This window comes from Salvelinus alpinus, chromosome 1, assembly GCF_045679555.1.
Source record: "Salvelinus alpinus chromosome 1, SLU_Salpinus.1, whole genome shotgun sequence".
Taxonomy (NCBI): domain Eukaryota; kingdom Metazoa; phylum Chordata; class Actinopteri; order Salmoniformes; family Salmonidae; genus Salvelinus; species Salvelinus alpinus.
Window position 1 is genome coordinate 109,887,677 of NC_092086.1, and position 20,329 is coordinate 109,908,005.

Consider the following 20,329-nt stretch of genomic DNA (forward strand, 5'->3'; position numbering starts at 1 on the left):
TTCAATCTAGCAACCTTTCGGTTAGTGGCCCAATGCTCTAACCACCAGGCTACCTGCCGCCCCTGTCATGTCTATGTTAAACTTTAGATACATATGATACATGGTGATCATCATTTTAGTGGCACAGCGGTCTAAGGCACCGCATCTCGGTGTTAGAGGCGTCACTACAGACACCCTGGTTCGAATCCAGGCTATATCACAACCGGCCATGATTGGGAGTCCCATAGGGTGGTGCACAATTGTCCCAGCGTCGTCCGGGTTTGGCCGGTGTAGGCCGTCATTGTAAATAAGAATTTGTTCTTAACTGACTTGCCTAGTTAAATAAAGGTAACATAAAAATACAAAAATATCATAATTGAATAGATAGTGAATGAAGAGAAGAGGGGAAGTTAAGCGAGGACCAGCTACTGAAGTCTGTTGCAGTGTTTCGATGGCGGCTGTGAGTCACTCCTTTATGAATCAGACAGTTTTGGGGTTTCCTGCATGACTTTGACCAGACCGCACAGAGAGAACGTCCCCTATTTCCTGTATAGTGCACTACTTTTGACTTTGCCTTTTTCAAAAAATAGTGAACTATATAGGGAATAGGGTGGAATTTGTGACAGGCCTAACGTCCCAGGGACTTCACCGCTGGGTCTAGCTGGGTAGGATGACATGGTTAGGGAGGCAGCTTCCTGCGAGGCTAGCTGGGTAGGATGACATGGTTAGGGAGGCAGCTTCCTGCGAGGCTAGCTGGGTAGGATGACAGGGTTAGGGAGGCAGCTTCCTGCGAGGCTAGCTGGGTAGGATGACAGGGTTAGGGAGGCAGCTTCCTGCGAGGCTAGCTGGTTAGGATGACAGGGTTAGGGAGGCAGCTTCCTGCGAGGCTAGCTGGGTAGGATGACAGGGTTAGGGAGGCAGCTTCCTGCGAGGCTAGCTGGTTAGGATGACAGGGTTAGGGAGGCAGCTTCCTGCGAGGCTAGCTGGTTAGGATGACAGGGTTAGGGAGGCAGCTTCCTGCGAGGCTAGCTGGTTAGGATGACAGGGTTAGGGAGGCAGCTTCACTAATGTCTACTACACTTCAACTGGTCTTTTTGGAGTGCCGCTTCCACTGAGTGATGTGAACGAATGAGTCAAGTCCCAGCTCGCATGCTCACACACACACACACACACACACACACACACACACACACACACACACACACACACACACTCTCTCTCTAGTCTCTCCTCTGGCCGTGGTGAGGTGGAAAGAAGAAAGAGAGATGGAGGAAGACACAGAGAGAGGGAGGGAGATGGAGTGAGAGAGGGAAGAAAAACGAGGAGAGAGAGGGAGGAAAGGAAGATAGACAGAAGGAGGAAAAGCCCAGAGCAGAGTTCCCCCCTAGAGCAGAGAAGGAGAACGTATATTTAATTGAACAGAGGGAAAGAAAGGAGAAAGTATATTTCATTGAACAGAGGGAGAGAAAGTATATTTCATTGAACAGAGGGAAAGAAAGGAGAAAGTATATTTCATTGAACAGAGGGGAAGAAAGGAGAAAGTATATTTCATTAAACAGAGGGAAAGAAAGGAGAAAGTATATTTCATTGAACAGAGGGGAAGAAAGGAGAAAGTATATTTCATTAAACAGAGGGAAAGAAAGGAGAAAGTATATTTCATTGAACAGAGGGGAAGAAAGGAGAAAGTATATTTCATTGAACAGAGGGAAAGAAAGGAGAAAGTATATTTCATTGAACAGAGGGGAAGAAAGGAGAAAGTATATTTCATTGAACAGAGGGGAAGAAAGGAGAAAGTATATTTCATTGAACAGAGGGGAAGAAAGGAGAAAGTATATTTCATTGAACAGAGGGGAAGAAAGGAGAAAGTATATTTCATTGAACAGAGGGGAAGAAAGGAGAAAGTATATTTCATTGAACAGAGGGGAAGAAAGGAGAAAGTATATTTCATTGAACAGAGGGGAAGAAAGGAGAAAGTATATTTCATTGAACAGAGGGGAAGAAAGGAGAAAGTATATTTCATTGAACAGAGGGGAAGAAAGGAGAAAGTATATTTCATTGAACAGAGGGGAAGAAAGGAGAAAGTATATTTCATTGAACAGAGGGGAAGAAAGGAGAAAGTATATTTCATTGAACAGAGGGGAAGAAAGGAGAAAGTATATTTCATTGAACAGAGGGGAAGAAAGGAGAAAGTATATTTCATTGAACAGAGGGGAAGAAAGGAGAAAGTATATTTCATTGAACAGAGGGGAAGAAAGGAGAAAGTATATTTCATTGAACAGAGGGGAAGAAAGGAGAAAGTATATTTCATTGAACAGAGGGGAAGAAAGGAGAAAGTATATTTCATTGAACAGAGGGGAAGAAAGGAGAAAGTATATTTCATTGAACAGAGGGGAAGAAAGGAGAAAGTATATTTCATTGAACAGAGGGGAAGAAAGGAGAAAGTATATTTCATTGAACAGAGGGGAAGAAAGGAGAAAGTATATTTCATTGAACAGAGGGGAAGAAAGGAGAAAGTATATTTCATTAAACAGAGGGGAAGAAAGGAGAAAGTATATTTCATTGAACAGAGGGGAAGAAAGGAGAAAGTATATTTCATTGACCAGAGGGGAAGAAAGGAGAAAGTATATTTCATTGAACAGAGGGGAAGAAAGGAGAAAGTATATTTCATTGAACAGAGGGGAAGAAAGGAGAAAGTATATTTCATTGAACAGAGGGGAAGAAAGGAGAAAGTATATTTCATTGAACAGAGGGGAAGAAAGGAGAAAGTATATTTCATTGAACAGAGGGGAAGAAAGGAGAAAGTATATTTCATTGAACAGAGGGGAAGAAAGGAGAAAGTATATTTCATTGAACAGAGGGGAAGAAAGGAGAAAGTATATTTCATTGAACAGAGGGGAAGAAAGGAGAAAGTATATTTCATTGAACAGAGGGGAAGAAAGGAGAAAGTATATTTCATTGAACAGAGGGGAAGAAAGGAGAAAGTATATTTCATTGAACAGAGGGGAAGAAAGGAGAAAGTATATTTCATTGAACAGAGGGGAAGAAAGGAGAAAGTATATTTCATTGAACAGAGGGGAAGAAAGGAGAAAGTATATTTCATTGAACAGAGGGGAAGAAAGAAAAAAGTATATTTCATTGAACAGAGGGGAAGAAAGGAGAGGAAGCCATGTGCCGCTGGGATTCTTGGAGGGTTCAGTCTAAGACAATAGAGACTAGAGAGAGGACAGATATTAATAGGACAATGGAGGGGAGTGTGGCTGGGCTGCAGAGGGAGATTCACACACACAGAGGAGACGAGTCAGACTATATAGAACTAGAGGAGAGGAGTCAGACTATATAGAACTAGAGGAGAGGAGTCAGACTATATAGAACTAGAGGAGAGGAGTCAGACTCTATAGAACTAGAGGAGAGGGGTCAGACTCTATAGAACTAGAGGAGACGAGTCAGACTCTATAGAACTAGAGGAGAGGAGTCAGACTATATAGAACTAGAGGAGAGGAGTCAGACTATATAGAACTAGAGGAGAGGAGTCAGACTCTATAGAACTAGAGGAGAGGAGTCAGACTATATAGAACTAGAGGAGAGGGGTCAGACTCTATAGAACTAGAGGAGAGGAGTCAGACTATATAGAACTAGAGGAGAGGGGTCAGACTATATAGAACTAGAGGAGAGGAGTCAGACTCTATAGAACTAGAGGAGAGGAGTCAGACTCTATAGAACTAGAGGAGAGGAGTCAGACTCTATAGAACTAGAGGAGAGGAGTCAGACTATATAGAACTAGAGGAGAGGAGTCAGACTCTATAGAACTAGAGGAGAGGAGTCAGACTCTATAGAACTAGAGGAGAGGGGTCAGTCATGAACTGAGGAGAGAGTCAGACTCTATAGAACTAGAGGAGAGGAGTCAGACTATATAGAACTAGAGGAGAGGAGTCAGACTATATAGAACTAGAGGAGAGGAGTCAGACTCTATAGAACTAGAGGAGAGGAGTCAGACTATATAGAACTAGAGGAGAGGAGGTCAGACTATATAGAACTAGAGGAGAGGAGTCAGACTCTATAGAACTAGAGGAGAGGAGTCAGACTCTATAGAACTAGAGGAGAGGAGTCAGACTCTATAGAACTAGAGGAGAGGAGTCAGACTCTATAGAACTAGAGGAGAGGAGTCAGACTCTATAGAACTAGAGGAGAGGAGTCAGACTATATAGAACTAGAGGAGAGGAGTCAGACTATATAGAACTAGAGGAGAGGAGTCAGACTCTATAGAACTAGAGGAGAGGAGTCAGACTCTAGAACTAGAGGAGAGGAGTCAGACTGTATAGAACTAGAGGAGAGGAGTCAGACTATATAGAACTAGAGGAGAGGAGTCAGACTATATAGAACTAGAGGAGAGGAGTCAGACTATATAGAACTAGAGGAGACGAGTCAGACTATCATAGAACTAGAGGAGAGGAAAGTCAGAAACTATATAGAACTAGAGGAGAGGAGTCAGACTATGAACTAGAGGAGACGAGTCTGACTGTCATAGAACTAGAGGAGTCAGACTATATAGAACTAGAGGAGAGGAGTCAGACTATCATAGAACTAGAGGAGAGGAGTCAGACTATATAGAACTAGAGGAGACGAGTCAGACTATATAGAACTAGAGGAGACGAGTCAGACTATATAGAACTAGAGGAGAAGAGAGGAGTCAGTACTATATCATTGAACTAGAGGAGGTAGACTATATAGAACTAGAGGAGAGGAGTCAGACTATCATAGAACTAGAGGGGAAGAAAGGAGTCAGTACTATTTCATAGAACTAGAGGGGAAGAATAGGAGAAAGTATATTTCATTGAACTAGAGGGGAAGAAAGGAGAAAGTATATTTCATTGAACTAGAGGGAGAAGAAAGGCAGAAAGTATATTTCATTGAACTAGAGGGGAAGAAAGGAGCAAAGTATATTTCATTGAACTAGAGGAGGAAGAATAGGAGAACTAGTAGTATTGTCATTGAACTAGAGGGGAACGAAAGGAGAGAAGTCATATTTCATTGAACTAGAGGGGAAGAAGGAGTCAGACTATATATGAACTAGAGGGGAAGAAAGGAGAAGAGTATATTTCATTGAACTAGAGGGGAAGAAAGGCAGAAAGTATATTTCATTGAACAGAGGAGTCAGACTATATAGAACTAGAGGAGAGGAGTCAGACTATATAGAACTAGAGGAGAGGAGTCAGACTATATAGAACTAGAGGGGAAGAAAGGAGAAAGTACTATATCATTGAACTAGAGGAAGAGGAGTCAGACTATATAGAACTAGAGGAGAGAAGTATATAGCGAGAGAAGTCAGACTATATAGAACTAGAGGAGTCAGACTATATAGAACTAGAGGAGACGAGTCAGACTATATAGAACTAGAGGAGAGGAGTCAGACTATATAGAACTAGAGGAGAGGAGTCAGACTATATAGAACTAGAGGAGACGAGTCAGACTATCATAGAACTAGAGGAGACGAAAGTCAGACAGTATATTAGAACTAGAGGAGAGGAGTCAGACTATATAGAACTAGAGGAGAGGAGTCAGACTCTATAGAACTAGAGGAGAGGGGTCAGACTCTATAGAACTAGAGGAGACGAGTCAGACTCTATAGAACTAGAGGAGAGGAGTCAGACTATATAGAACTAGAGGAGAGGAGTCTGACTATATAGAACTAGAGGAGAGGAGTCAGACTCTATAGAACTAGAGGAGAGGAGTCAGACTATATAGAACTAGAGGAGAGGGGTCAGACTATATAGAACTAGAGGAGAGGAGTCAGACTCTATAGAACTAGAGGAGAGGAGTCAGACTCTATAGAACTAGAGGAGAGGAGTCAGACTCTATAGAACTAGAGGAGAGGAGTCAGACTATATAGAACTAGAGGAGAGGAGTCAGACTCTATAGAACTAGAGGAGAGGAGTCAGACTCTAGAACTAGAGGAGAGGAGTCAGACTGTCATAGAACTAGAGGAGAGGAGTCAGTACTATTATAGAACTAGAGGAGAGGAAGTCAGAACGTATATAGAACTAGAGGAGAGGAGTCAGACTATATAGAACTAGAGGAGACGAGTCAGACTATATAGAACTAGAGGGGAAGAAAGGAGTCAGTACTATATAGAACTAGAGGAGAGGAGTCAGACTCTATAGAACTAGAGGAGAGGGGTCAGACTCTATAGAACTAGAGGAGAGGAGTCAGACTCTAGAACTAGAGGAGAGGAGTCAGACTGTATAGAACTAGAGGAGAGGAGTCAGACTATATAGAACTAGAGGAGAGGAGTCAGACTATATAGAACTAGAGGAGAGGAGTCAGACTATATAGAACTAGAGGAGAGGAGTCAGACTATATAGAACTAGAGGAGACGAGTCAGACTATATAGAACTAGAGGAGACGAGTCAGACTCTATAGAACTAGAGGAGAGGAGTCAGACTATATAGAACTAGAGGAGAGGAGTCAGACTATATAGAACTAGAGGAGAGGAGTCAGACTCTATAGAACTAGAGGAGAGGAGTCAGACTATATAGAACTAGAGGAGAGGGGTCAGACTATATAGAACTAGAGGAGAGGAGTCAGACTCTATAGAACTAGAGGAGAGGAGTCAGACTCTATAGAACTAGAGGAGAGGAGTCAGACTCTATAGAACTAGAGGAGAGGAGTCAGACTATATAGAACTAGAGGAGAGGAGTCAGACTCTATAGAACTAGAGGAGAGGAGTCAGACTCTAGAACTAGAGGAGAGGAGTCAGACTGTATAGAACTAGAGGAGAGGAGTCAGACTATATAGAACTAGAGGAGAGGAGTCAGACTATATAGAACTAGAGGAGAGGAGTCAGACTATATAGAACTAGAGGAGAGGAGTCAGACTATATAGAACTAGAGGAGACGAGTCAGACTATATAGAACTAGAGGAGAGGAGTCAGACTATATAGAACTAGAGGAGAGGAGTCAGACTATATAGAACTAGAGGAGACGAGTCTGACTGTATAGAACTAGAGGAGTCAGACTATATAGAACTAGAGGAGAGGAGTCAGACTATATAGAACTAGAGGAGAGGAGTCAGACTATATAGAACTAGAGGAGACGAGTCAGACTATATAGAACTAGAGGAGACGAGTCAGACTATATAGAACTAGAGGAGAGGGGTCAGACTATATAGAACAAGAGGAGGTAGACTATATAGAACTAGAGGAGAGGAGTCAGACTATATAGAACTAGAGGAGACAAGTCAGACTATATAGAACTAGAGGAGAGGTGTCAGACTATATAGAACTAGAGGAGAGGAGTCAGACTCTATAGAACTAGAGGAGAGGGGTCAGACTCTATAGAACTAGAGGAGACGAGTCAGACTCTATAGAACTAGAGGAGAGGAGTCAGACTATATAGAACTAGAGGAGAGGAGTCAGACTATATAGAACTAGAGGAGAGGAGTCAGACTCTATAGAACTAGAGGAGAGGAGTCAGACTATATAGAACTAGAGGAGAGGGGTCAGACTATATAGAACTAGAGGAGAGGAGTCAGACTCTATAGAACTAGAGGAGAGGAGTCAGACTCTATAGAACTAGAGGAGAGGAGTCAGACTCTATAGAACTAGAGGAGAGGAGTCAGACTATATAGAACTAGAGGAGAGGAGTCAGACTCTATAGAACTAGAGGAGAGGAGTCAGACTCTAGAACTAGAGGAGAGGAGTCAGACTGTATAGAACTAGAGGAGAGGAGTCAGACTATATAGAACTAGAGGAGAGGAGTCAGACTATATAGAACTAGAGGAGAGGAGTCAGACTATATAGAACTAGAGGAGAGGAGTCAGACTATATAGAACTAGAGGAGACGAGTCAGACTATATAGAACTAGAGGAGAGGAGTCAGACTATATAGAACTAGAGGAGAGGAGTCAGACTATATAGAACTAGAGGAGACGAGTCTGACTGTATAGAACTAGAGGAGTCAGACTATATAGAACTAGAGGAGAGGAGTCAGACTATATAGAACTAGAGGAGAGGAGTCAGACTATATAGAACTAGAGGAGACGAGTCAGACTATATAGAACTAGAGGAGACGAGTCAGACTATATAGAACTAGAGGAGAGGGGGTCAGACTATATAGAACTAGAGGAGGTAGACTATATAGAACTAGAGGAGAGGAGTCAGACTATATAGAACTAGAGGAGACGAGTCAGACTATATAGAACTAGAGGAGAGGAGTCAGACTGTATAGAACTAGAGGAGAGGAGTCAGACTATATAGAACTAGAGGAGAGGAGTCAGACTATATAGAACTAGAGGAGACGAGTCAGACTGTATAGAACTAGAGGAGAGGAGTCAGACTATATAGAACTAGAGGAGAGGAGTCAGACTATATAGAACTAGAGGAGACGAGTCAGACTCTATAGAACTAGAGGAGAGGAGTCAGACTATATAGAACTAGAGGAGAGGGGTCAGACTATATAGAACTAGAGGAGAGGAGTCAGACTATATAGAACTAGAGGAGAGGAGTCAGACTATATAGAACTAGAGGAGTCAGACTATATAGAACTAGAGGAGTCAGACTATATAGAACTAGAGGAGAGGAGTCAGACTATATAGAACTAGAGGAGTCAGACTATATAGAACTAGAGGAGTCAGACTATATAGAACTAGAGGAGTCAGACTATATAGAACTAGAGGAGTCAGACTATATAGAACTAGAGGAGAGGAGTCAGACTATATAGAACTAGAGGAGTCAGACTATATAGAACTAGAGGAGTCAGACTATATAGAACTAGAGGAGACGAGTCAGACTATATAGAACTAGAGGAGAGGAGTCAGACTATATAGAACTAGAGGAGAGGAGTCAGACTATATAGAACTAGAGGAGACGAGTCAGACTATATAGAACTAGAGGAGTCAGACTATATAGAACTAGAGGAGAGGAGTCAGACTATATAGAACTAGAGGAGAGGAGTCAGACTATATAGAACTAGAGGAGAGGAGTCAGACTATATAGAACTAGAGGAGAGGAGTCAGACTATATAGAACTAGAGGAGTCAGACTATATAGAACTAGAGGAGACGAGTCAGACTATATAGAACTAGAGGAGAGGAGTCAGACTATATAGAACTAGAGGAGAGGAGTCAGACTATATAGAACTAGAGGAGACGAGTCAGACTATATAGAACTAGAGGAGACGAGTCAGACTATATAGAACTAGAGGAGAGGAGTCAGACTATATAGAACTAGAGGAGAGGAGTCAGACTATATAGAACTAGAGGAGAGGAGTCAGACTCTATAGAACTAGAGGAGAGGAGTCAGACTATATAGAACTAGAGGAGAGGAGTCAGACTATATAGAACTAGAGGAGAGGAGTCAGACTATATAGAACTAGAGGAGAGGAGTCAGACTGTATAGAACTAGAGGAGACGAGTCTGACTATATAGAACTAGAGGAGAGGAGTCAGACTATATAGAACTAGAGGAGAGGAGTCAGACTATATAGAACTAGAGGAGACGAGTCAGACTATATAGAACTAGAGGAGAGGAGTCAGACTCTATAGAACTAGAGGAGAGGAGTCAGACTATATAGAACTAGAGGAGAGGAGTCAGACTATATAGAACTAGAGGAGACGAGTCAGACTATATAGAACTAGAGGAGTCAGACTATATAGAACTAGAGGAGTCAGACTATATAGAACTAGAGGAGAGGAGTCAGACTATATAGAACTAGAGGAGTCAGACTATATAGAACTAGAGGAGTCAGACTATATAGAACTAGAGGAGTCAGACTATATAGAACTAGAGGAGTCAGACTATATAGAACTAGAGGAGAGGAGTCAGACTATATAGAACTAGAGGAGTCAGACTATATAGAACTAGAGGAGTCAGACTATATAGAACTAGAGGAGACGAGTCAGACTATATAGAACTAGAGGAGAGGAGTCAGACTATATAGAACTAGAGGAGAGGAGTCAGACTATATAGAACTAGAGGAGACGAGTCAGACTATATAGAACTAGAGGAGTCAGACTATATAGAACTAGAGGAGAGGAGTCAGACTATATAGAACTAGAGGAGAGGAGTCAGACTATATAGAACTAGAGGAGAGGAGTCAGACTATATAGAACTAGAGGAGAGGAGTCAGACTATATAGAACTAGAGGAGTCAGACTATATAGAACTAGAGGAGACGAGTCAGACTATATAGAACTAGAGGAGAGGAGTCAGACTATATAGAACTAGAGGAGAGGAGTCAGACTATATAGAACTAGAGGAGACGAGTCAGACTATATAGAACTAGAGGAGACGAGTCAGACTATATAGAACTAGAGGAGAGGAGTCAGACTATATAGAACTAGAGGAGAGGAGTCAGACTATATAGAACTAGAGGAGAGGAGTCAGACTCTATAGAACTAGAGGAGAGGAGTCAGACTATATCGAACTAGAGGAGAGGAGTCAGACTATATAGAACTAGAGGAGAGGAGTCAGACTATATAGAACTAGAGGAGAGGAGTCAGACTGTATAGAACTAGAGGAGACGAGTCTGACTATATAGAACTAGAGGAGAGGAGTCAGACTATATAGAACTAGAGGAGAGGAGTCAGACTATATAGAACTAGAGGAGACGAGTCAGACTATATAGAACTAGAGGAGAGGAGTCAGACTCTATAGAACTAGAGGAGAGGAGTCAGACTATATAGAACTAGAGGAGACGAGTCAGACTATATAGAACTAGAGGAGAGGAGTCAGACTATATAGAACTAGAGGAGACGAGTCAGACTATATAGAACTAGAGGAGACGAGTCTGACTATATAGAACTAGAGGAGATGCTGACTGACGGCTCCCTTGGCTCAGAGGGAATACCCTGTCTGTCTGTCAGGCATCTGTCCATCTCTGACTCCTCACCACAGAGGTCCACTGGCCACATTACCATGCTAACATCTCTGACTCCTCACCACAGAGTTCCACTGGCCACATTACCATGCTAACATCTCTGACTCCTCACCACAGCGTTCCACTGGCCACATTACCATGCTAACATCTCTGACTCCTCACCACAGAGTTCCACTGGCCACATTACCATGCTAACATCTCTGACTCCTCACCACAGAGTTCCACTGGCCACATTACCATGCTAACATCTCTGACTCCTCACCACAGAGTTCCACTGGCCACATTACCATGCTAACATCTCTGACTCCTCACCACAGAGTTCCACTGGCCACATTACCATGCTAACATCTCTGACTCCTCACCACAGCGTTCCACTGGCCACATTACCATGCTAACATCTCTGACTCCTCACCACAGAGTTCCACTGGCCACATTACCATGCTAACATCTCTGACTCCTCACCACAGAGTTCCACTGGCCACATTACCATGCTAACATCTCTGACTCCTCACCACAGAGTTCCACTGGCCACATTACCATCGTCACTCACAATAGGTGGAATACCCCAGGGTTCCTGTCCCACAACACCTGCATATATAACACATAGTATATATTACCGGTGATGACAGGCATGGCTGTGCAGTAGAAAGAGGGTTTTCTCTGCCTGCCCTTGGGTTCTATAGTGTGTGTATGTCAACTTTGACTCCCCTGGGGTTAAGAGCATGATCTTGTAAGTGTCTTTGACCAGCAGAACCAAGTACTGAACATGTAGAACAAGGACAATGATCCATTCGAGGGACAGACAGACACACAGACAATCCAACCTTACTGGACCCAGAGCTGGTCGTTCGCTGGTCAAGTTCAACTGACTGACTGACTGACTGACTGACTGACTGACTGACTGACTGCCTGCCACGTCAAGGGTACTACAGATCCGAGTGTGTGTGGACAGTTAGCCAACCGGACATGTGATTAATAATCGCTAATACGAGTCAGTAATAAGGGTTTAGTAGTTCATTGATGTTTCCAATGTCTGAAGTTTATGACTATATTATATAATAATTCACCTATAAAAACACCAAGGGGAGTCAGACTTATGTTTCGGTTTCTGTTGCTAAATGCGTAAATCTAAACAAGAGAGCGTGAGAGTGTTTGTGAGAGAGAGACGAGAGAAAGGGGGGTTCTTTATGGAACAGGAATCAGACGTGTCAGTCTGTCTCTCCACGGTCATTATCAAAGCTGCCGTGGTAATACGCTAGTTTGTTTTAGCTCCCTGGAAAATGAATCATACAGTGTTTGAAGCTGCTGCCTACCTCTCTCTCTCTCTTTTTGTCTATCTCTCTCCCCTCTCTTTTTGTCTCTCTCTCTCCCCTCTCTTTTTGTCTCTCTCTCTCTCCCCCCTCTCTCTTTTTTTCTCTCTCTCTCTCCCCCCTCCATCTCTCTCCCTCCCCCTCTCTCTCTTTTTGTCTCTGTCGCTCCCCCCTCCATCTCCCTCTCTCCCTCCCCCTCTCTCCTTTTGTCTCTCTCTCTAACCCCTCCATCTCTCGCTTTCCCTCCCCCCTCTCTCTTTTTGTCTCTCTCTCTCTCCCCCCACTCCATCCCCCTCTCTCTTTTTGTCTCTCTCTCTCTCCCTCCCCCCCTCCATCTCTCTCTCTCTCTCTCTCTCTCTGTTCCTTACTTTAATAATTAAATAACTCTATTCACCACTTTCTCAAACTCTTCCTCCATATTTTCTGTTTCTTTCTGTTTTACCCCGCCCCCCTCGCCCCCTCTTTTTCTCCATCACTCTCTCTGACTGAATCTTCCAGGCCTTGGGTCTGGACGAGCTCCACCTCAGGCCTGTGGTCAGTGAACCGTGCCCAGGAAACCAGGCCTGCCTCCTGGACAGCCATGAAAGAGAGGCAGGCTGCTTCACCGTGGCCCTGCATCTCTTTAGGTTGACCACAGTACCGGGGCTGGTCTAGCCTAGGCGTGAACTAGCCTGGTCCCAGATATGTTGGTGCTGTCTTTCCAACTACTGGTCATTCATGAGTTGGCAAGACAGCACAAACAGATCTGGAACCAGGCTAGAATCCTGTCTCTAATATGTAGGCAGTAATGCTAGTAGTCTTGCATTGCCTAATGGGGCTGTGCTCTGCTCTCAGGCTCTGCTGATGGAAGGTGTAGGACAGAGTCCGTTGACATGTATAGAATGGAATGTATCATTACTGAATACAAGCCAGTCAGTCAGTCAGTCAGCCGCACAGAGAGACAGAGACGGAGCACAGCCAGCCAGTCAGTCAGTCAGCCGCACAGAGAGACAGAGACGGAGCACAGCCAGCCAGTCAGTCAGTCAGCCGCACAGAGAGACAGAGACGGAGCACAGCCAGCCAGTCAGTCAGCCGCACAGAGAGACAGAGACGGAGCACAGCCAGCCAGTCAGTCAGCCGCACAGAGAGACAGAGACGGAGCACAGCCAGCCAGTCAGTCAGCCGCACAGAGAGACAGAGACGGAGCACAGCCAGTCAGTCAGTCAGCCGCACAGAGAGACAGAGACGGAGCACAGCCAGCCAGTCAGTCAGCCGCACAGAGAGACAGAGACGGAGCACAGCCAGCCAGTCAGTCAGCCGCACAGAGAGACAGAGACGGAGCACAGCCAGCCAGTCAGTCAGCCGCACAGAGAGACAGAGACGGAGCACAGCCAGCCAGTCAGTCAGCCGCACAGAGAGACAGAGACGGAGCACAGCCAGTCAGTCAGTCAGCCGCACAGAGAGACAGAGACGGAGCACAGCCAGTCAGCTAGACCCTGAGACACAGCCCAGCCAGCAGGCCAGCCAGTCAGTCAGCCAGTCAGAGACAGCATAGCCAACGATAGAGTCAGTCACACACTCCTCTTTCCTGGCGTGTTTTTTACGCGCTTTTTACGCGCTTCCCTGGAGTCCTTCTGATCCTAGAGAGGCTGAGACTTCACGGACTTACAGAGTCTACATATTGGAAAAGTTTCATGACTGGATCTGATGTGACAGTAGTAGTCGTCTTATAGAGGAGTAATAATACTACATAGAGGAGTTATAATACTACATAGAGGAGTTATAATACTACATAGAAGAGTTATAATACTACATAGAGGAGTTATAATACTACATAGAGGAGTTATACTACTACATAGAGGAGTTATAATACTACATAGAGGAGTTATAATACTACATAGAGGAGTTATAATACTACATAGAGGAGTTGATACACTACATAGAGGAGTAATAATACTACATTGAGGAGTTAATATATTACATGGATGAATAATAATTCTACATAGAAGAGTTATAATACTACATAGAGGAGTTATAAACACTACATAGAGGAGTTATAATACTACATAGACGAGTAATAATACTACATAGAGGAGGTATAATACTACATAGAGGAGTTATACGCGCTACATAGAGGACTTATGATACTACATAGAGGAGTTATAAACACTACATAGAGGAGTTAATACACTACATAGTACACTACATAGAATACACTACATAGAAGATCAATTACACATATCCCTCGCTGCTACGTCTCTTATTGGTGGCATCACTATTAGATCACTTGGGGTTAATCTCAGCAGGGACGGGGGGTTAATCTCAGCAGGGACGGGGTGTTATCTCAGCAGGGACGGGGTGTAAATCTCAGCAGGGACGGGGTGTAATCTCAACAGGGACGGGGTGTAATCTCAGCAGGGACGGGGTGTAAATCTCAACAGGGACGGGGTGTAAATCTCAACAGGGACGGGGTGTAAATCTCATCAGGGACGGGGTGTAAATCTCAACAGGGACGGGGTGTAAATCACAACAGGGACGGGGTGTAATCTCAGCAGGGACGGGGTGTAAATCTCAACAGGGACGGGGTGTAATCTCAGCAGGGACGGGGTGTAAATCTCAACAGGAACGGGGTGAAAATCTCAGCAGGGACGGGGTGTAATCTCAACAGGGACGGGGTGTAATCTCAGCAGGGACGGGGTGTAATCTCAACAGGGACGGGGTGTAATCTCAACAGGGACGGGGGGTTAATCTCAGCAGGGACTGGGGGTTAATCTCAGCAGGGACTGGGGGTTAATCTCAGCAGGGACTGGGGGTTAATCTCAGCAGGGACGGGGGGTTAATCTCAGCAGGGACGGGGGGTTAATCTCAGCAGGGACGGGGGGTTAATCTCAGCAGGGACAGGGGTTTAATATCAGCAGGGACGGGGTGTAAATCTCAGCAGGGACGGGGGGGTTAATCTCAGCAGGGACAGGGGGTTAATCTCAGCAGGGACTGGGGGTTAATCTCAGCAGGGACTGGGGGTTAATCTCAGCAGGGACTGGGGGTTAATCTCAGCGGGGGGGGGTTAATCTCAGCAGGGACTGGGGGTTAATCTCAGCAGGGACTGGGGGTTAATCTCAGCAGGGCCAGGGGGTTAATCTCAGCAGGGCCAGGGGGTTAATCTCAGCAGGGACTGGGGGTTAATCTCAGCAGGGACTGGGGGTTAATCTCAGCAGGGACAGGGGGAGACCAACGGAGACCTGGGAGGAGAGGAAGAGAGAGTTTCCTCTGTCGGCTAGCATGCCATTAAGAAAATTTACTGTACACAGTTTTCAAGGCTGGGGCTATTTCCTGTCTCACTCATTGTTTTGGGGTTGATGGAGTGCATCCTGCTAACCTGTATATTCCCATTAGAGACTAGCTCTGATACACTGCCTCCCACATGACACACTATTCCATATGTAGTGCACTAGTTCTGACCAGGGCATATAGGGAGTCCCATAGGGCTCTGGTCGAAGGTAGTCTATTTATAGGGAATAGGGTGCCATTTTGGGACAGAACCAGGCTCTGATATATAAAGTAGTGTTTGGATACAATGGAGTCAGACATGTTTTTCAGGGCAAAGCCTATTTTCCCTCCAAGCCAGTCATTTATTTATTCTGGGCCTCTCTCTGAGACATTTGGAGAGAAAAAAGGAAAAGGTGATTGCGTTGGAAGGGTTGGTTGGTTTTCCGGGGTTGGGACTGGGAGAAGTAGCAGAGCAGGGGCACTGCTGTGTGTTTTATGTGGTGTGTTGAGACTTGCCAGGTCATGCTGTCAGAGCCTCTGCCAGCCAGCAACTCTCTCTACCTCTCTCTCTCTCCATCTCTCTCTCCCTCCACCAACATGGCCGCTCTGGTTGTCTCTCTGAGGAGAGACTGCTGAGGATTATGGGATTAGTTGTGGTTTGTGTTGGAGGCCTTCCCCTTCAGTTCTCAGTACTAGTCCTACTCTCTGTTGGAGGGCTGCTAAGACTTGATGTGTGGCGGTACTTCTGTCTCTTCCTGGTGGTATGGTATAGTTTATGTTATTTCACCAGAAAGAAGAGCCGTGAGATACACTACATGGCCAAAAGTACGTGGACAACTGCTCGTCGAACATCTCATTCCAAAATCATGGGCATTAATATGGAGTTGGTCCCACCTTTGCTTCTATAATAGCCTCCACTCTTCTGGGAAGCCTTTCCACTAGATGTTGGAACCTTGCTGTGGGGACTTGCTTCCATACAGCCACAAGAGTATTAGTGAGGTCGGGCACTGATGTTGGGTGATTAGGCCTGGCTCACAGTCGGTGTTCAAATTCATCCCAAAGGTGTTCGATGTGGTTGAGGTCAGGGCTCTGTGCAGGCCAGTCAAGTCCTTCCACACCGATCTCGACAAACAATTTCTGTATGGACCTCGCTTTGTGCACGGGGGCATTGTCATGCTGAAACAGGAAAGGGCATTCCTTAAACTGTTGACACTAAGTTGGAAGCACAGAATCGTCTAGAATGTCATTGGCATCTGTAGCGTTAAGATTTCCCTTCCCTGGATCTAAGGGGCCTAGTTTGAACCCTGAAATCAGCCTCAGACCATTATTCCTCCTCCACCAAACTTTACAGTTGGCACTATGCATTGATTCGTCCGTTTGACTGCCAGGTGGTGAAGCGTGATTCATCACTCCAGAGAACAGGTTTCCACTGCTCCTGAGTTTAATGGCGGCCAGCTTTACACCACTCCAGCCAACGCTTGGCATTACGCATGGTGAACTTAGGCTTGTGTGTGGCTGCTCGGCCATGGAAACCCATTTCATGAAGCTCCCTATTGTGCTGACGTTGCTTCCAGAGGCAGTTTGGAACTTGGTAGTGAGTGTTGTAACCGAGGACAGACCATTTTTACGCGCTTCAGCACTCGGCAGTCCCATTCTGTGAGCTTGTGTGACCACTTTGTGGCTGAGCCGTTGTTGCTCCTAGATGTTTCCACTTCACAATAACAGCACTTCCAGATGACCAGGTCACCTCTAGCAGGGCAGAAATTTGACGAACTGACTTGTTGGAAAGGTGGCATCCTATGACGGTGCCACATTGAAAGTCACTGAGCTCTTGGCCATTCTACTGCCAATGTTTGTCTATGGAGATTACATGATTGTGTGCTCGATTTTATTCACCTGTCAGCAATTGGTGTGGCTGAAATAGCCAAATCCACTAATTTGAAGGGGTGTCCACATACTGCTGGAAATATAGTGTAGGTAGTGAGTTAACAGTAGTGTCTGTGGATCTGTGAGGTTCGTGCTGCTGGCTAGCTGTTTGAACTGCAGTAGTGTCTGTGGATCTGTGAGGTTCGTGCTGCTGGCTAGCTGTTTGAACTGCAGTAGTGTCTGTGGATCTGTGAGGTTCGTGCTGCTGGCTAGCTGTTTGAACTGCAGTAGTGTCTGTGGATCTGTGAGGTTCGTGCTGCTGGCTAGCTGTTTGAACTGCAGTAGTGTCTGTGGATCTGGGAGGTTCGTGCTGCTGGCTAGCTATTTGAACTGCAGTAGTGTCTGTGGATCTGTGAGGTTCGTGCTGCTGGCTAGCTGTTTGAACTGCAGTAGTGTCTGTGGATCTGGGAGGTTCGTGCTGCTGGCTAGCTGTTTGAACTGCAGTAGTGTCTGTGGATCTGTGAGGTTCGTGCTGCTGTCTAGCTGTTTGAACTGCAGTAGTGTCTGTGGATCTGGGAGGATCGTGCTGCTGGCTAGCTGTTTGAACTGCAGTAGTGTCTGTGGATCTGTGAGGTTCGTGCTGCTGTCTAGCTGTTTGAACTGCAGTAGTGTCTGTGGATCTGGGAGGTTCATGCTGCTGGCTAGCTATTTGAACTGCAGTAGTGTCTGGATCTGGGAGGTTCGTGCTGCTGGCTAGCTGTTTGAACTGCAGTAGTGTCTGTGGATCTGTGAGGTTCGTGCTGCTGGCTAGCTGTTTGAACTGCAGTAGTGTCTGTGGATCTGGGAGGTTCATGCTGCTGGCTAGCTATTTGAACTGCAGTAGTGTCTGTGGATCTGTGAGGTTCGTGCTGCTGGCTAGCTGTTTGAACTGCAGTAGTGTCTGTGGATCTGGGAGGATCGTGCTGCTGGCTAGCTGTTTGAACTGCAGTAGTGTCTGTGGATCTGGGAGGTTCGTGCTGCTGGCTAGCTGTTTGAACTGATTGAAAGACTCCCAGACCTCAGTGGTCCAGTGGGTCTTCATTTAGCCCGTGTGATTGACAGCTCTCACAGCTGCTCTCTGCTCAAACTGTGGTTGGTCTCTCATTCTAACACACGGTATTTTACCTCTGTCTCTCTCTCCCCTTCTCTCACACTCCCTCCTTCTTTCCGTTCAGACTCTCCAGACTCGGGGCCTTCATCCACAGAGACTGGAGGAACTACCTACTCGGCCCCTGTGGGGCTCTCAGGTAAGACGCAAGGCCATGGTTTTCATTTATCTCTCTCACTCTTTCTGTTGCTCTCTCTTTCTGTCTCCCACCCTCCCTCTGTCATGATGCTATGGCTAGCTGGAGGGGCCCCCACCCTCCCTCTGTCATGATGCTCTGGCTAGCTGGAGGGGCCCCCGCCCTCCCTCTGTCATGATGCTCTGGCTAGCTGGAGGGGCCCCCGCCCTCCCTCTGTCATGATGCTCTGGCTAGCTGGAGGGGCCCCCACCCTCCCTCTGTCATGATGCTCTGGCTAGCTGGAGGGGCCCCCACCCTCCCTCTGTCATGATGCTCTGGCTAGCTGGAGGGGCCCCCACCCTCCCTCTGTCATGATGCTCTGGCTAGCTGGAGGGGCCCCCACCCTCCCTCTGTCATGATGCTCTGACTAGCTGGAGGGGCCCCCGCCCTCCCTCTGTCATAATGCTCTGGCTAGCTGGAGGGGCCCCCGCCCTCCCTCTGTCATGATGCTCTGACTAGCTGGAGGGGCCCCCACCCTCCCTCTGTCATGATGCTCTGGCTAGCTGGAGGGGCCCCCGCCCTCCCTCTGTCATGATGCTCTGACTAGCTGGAGGGGCCCCCACCCTCCCTCGGTCATGATGCTCTGGCTAGCTGGAGGGGCCCCCACCCTCCCTCGGTCAAGATCTCTGGCCTCTTCTTCCTCTCTTAGCTGTAATACAGGAAGGAAGGCGTGTTCCTAGAGGTCCACATGAATTCCTTCTCCTCTCCTTCTGTTTCCTCTCTGTTTTGTTTGATGTAATCCAAACAGAAAAGGTTGTTTGCTTTAGGGAGCTCCGGCTAGTTTGTGTGTGTATGCGCATGTGTTTACGCTTTTCATGGTTTTGCGTTGGATGCGGATCTGAGCTGAGACATTTCCGTGTGTTTCTCTGTGAGGCGGTAATCATGTCATCAGTGGATGACAGTGGACCAAGCCGTCTGAAGCTGGGTGAAGCCTTATCATTACTGGACCCTCCATGGGGACATGAACACAAACATGCTGTAAAGGCTGTCTGTTAGATGGTTGGTAAAGGTTGTCTGTTAGATGGTTGTCTGTTAGATGGTTGGTAAAGGTTGTCTGTTAGATGGTTGTCTGTTAGATGGTTGTCTGTTAGATGGTTGGTAAAGGTTGTCTGTTAGATGGTTGTCTGTTAGATGGTTGGTAAAGGTTGTCTGTTAGATGGTTGGTAAAGGTTGTCTGTTAGATGGTTGGTAAAGGTTGTCTGTTAGATGGTTGGTAAAGGTTGTCTGTTAGATGGTTGGTAAAGGTTGTCTGTTAGATGGTTGGTAAAGGTTGTCTGTTAGATGGTTGGTAAAGGTTGTCTGTTAGATGGTTGGTAAAGGTTGTCTGTTAGATGGTTGGTAAAGGTTGTCTGTTAGATGGTTGGTAAAGGTTGTCTGTTAGATGGTTGGTAAAGGTTGTCTGTTAGATGGTTGGTAAAGGTTGTCTGTTAGATGGTTGTCTGTTAGATGGTTGGTAAAGGTTGTCTGTTAGATGGTTGGTAAAGGTTGGCTGTTCATGGGTTTGTTCTCAAAGCAACTGCCTTCTCTCTCTCTCTCTCTCTCTGTCTCCCTCTCTCTCTCTCTCTCCCTCTCTCTCTCTCTCTCCCTCTCTCTCTCTCTCTCTCTCCCTCTCTCTCTCTCTCTCCCTCTCTCTCTCTTTCTCTCTCTCAATTCAATGCAATTCAAGGGCTTTATTGGCATGGGAAACATATGTTAACATTGCTAAAACAAGTGAAATAGATAATAGACCAAAGTGAAAT

At 45.8% G+C, this 20,329-nt stretch overlaps 1 protein-coding gene across 1 annotated transcript in view; it reads left to right on the top strand.

The window, feature by feature from the left end:
• Window positions 1-20,329, top strand: part of smad7 (SMAD family member 7) — a 55,217-nt gene that overhangs the window by 3,965 nt on the left and 30,923 nt on the right. The window contains exon 3 of the mRNA XM_071340902.1: window positions 18,483-18,554. Coding sequence (XP_071197003.1) covers window positions 18,483-18,554 — 72 coding nt within the window. The remainder of the gene's footprint in view (window positions 1-18,482; window positions 18,555-20,329) is intronic.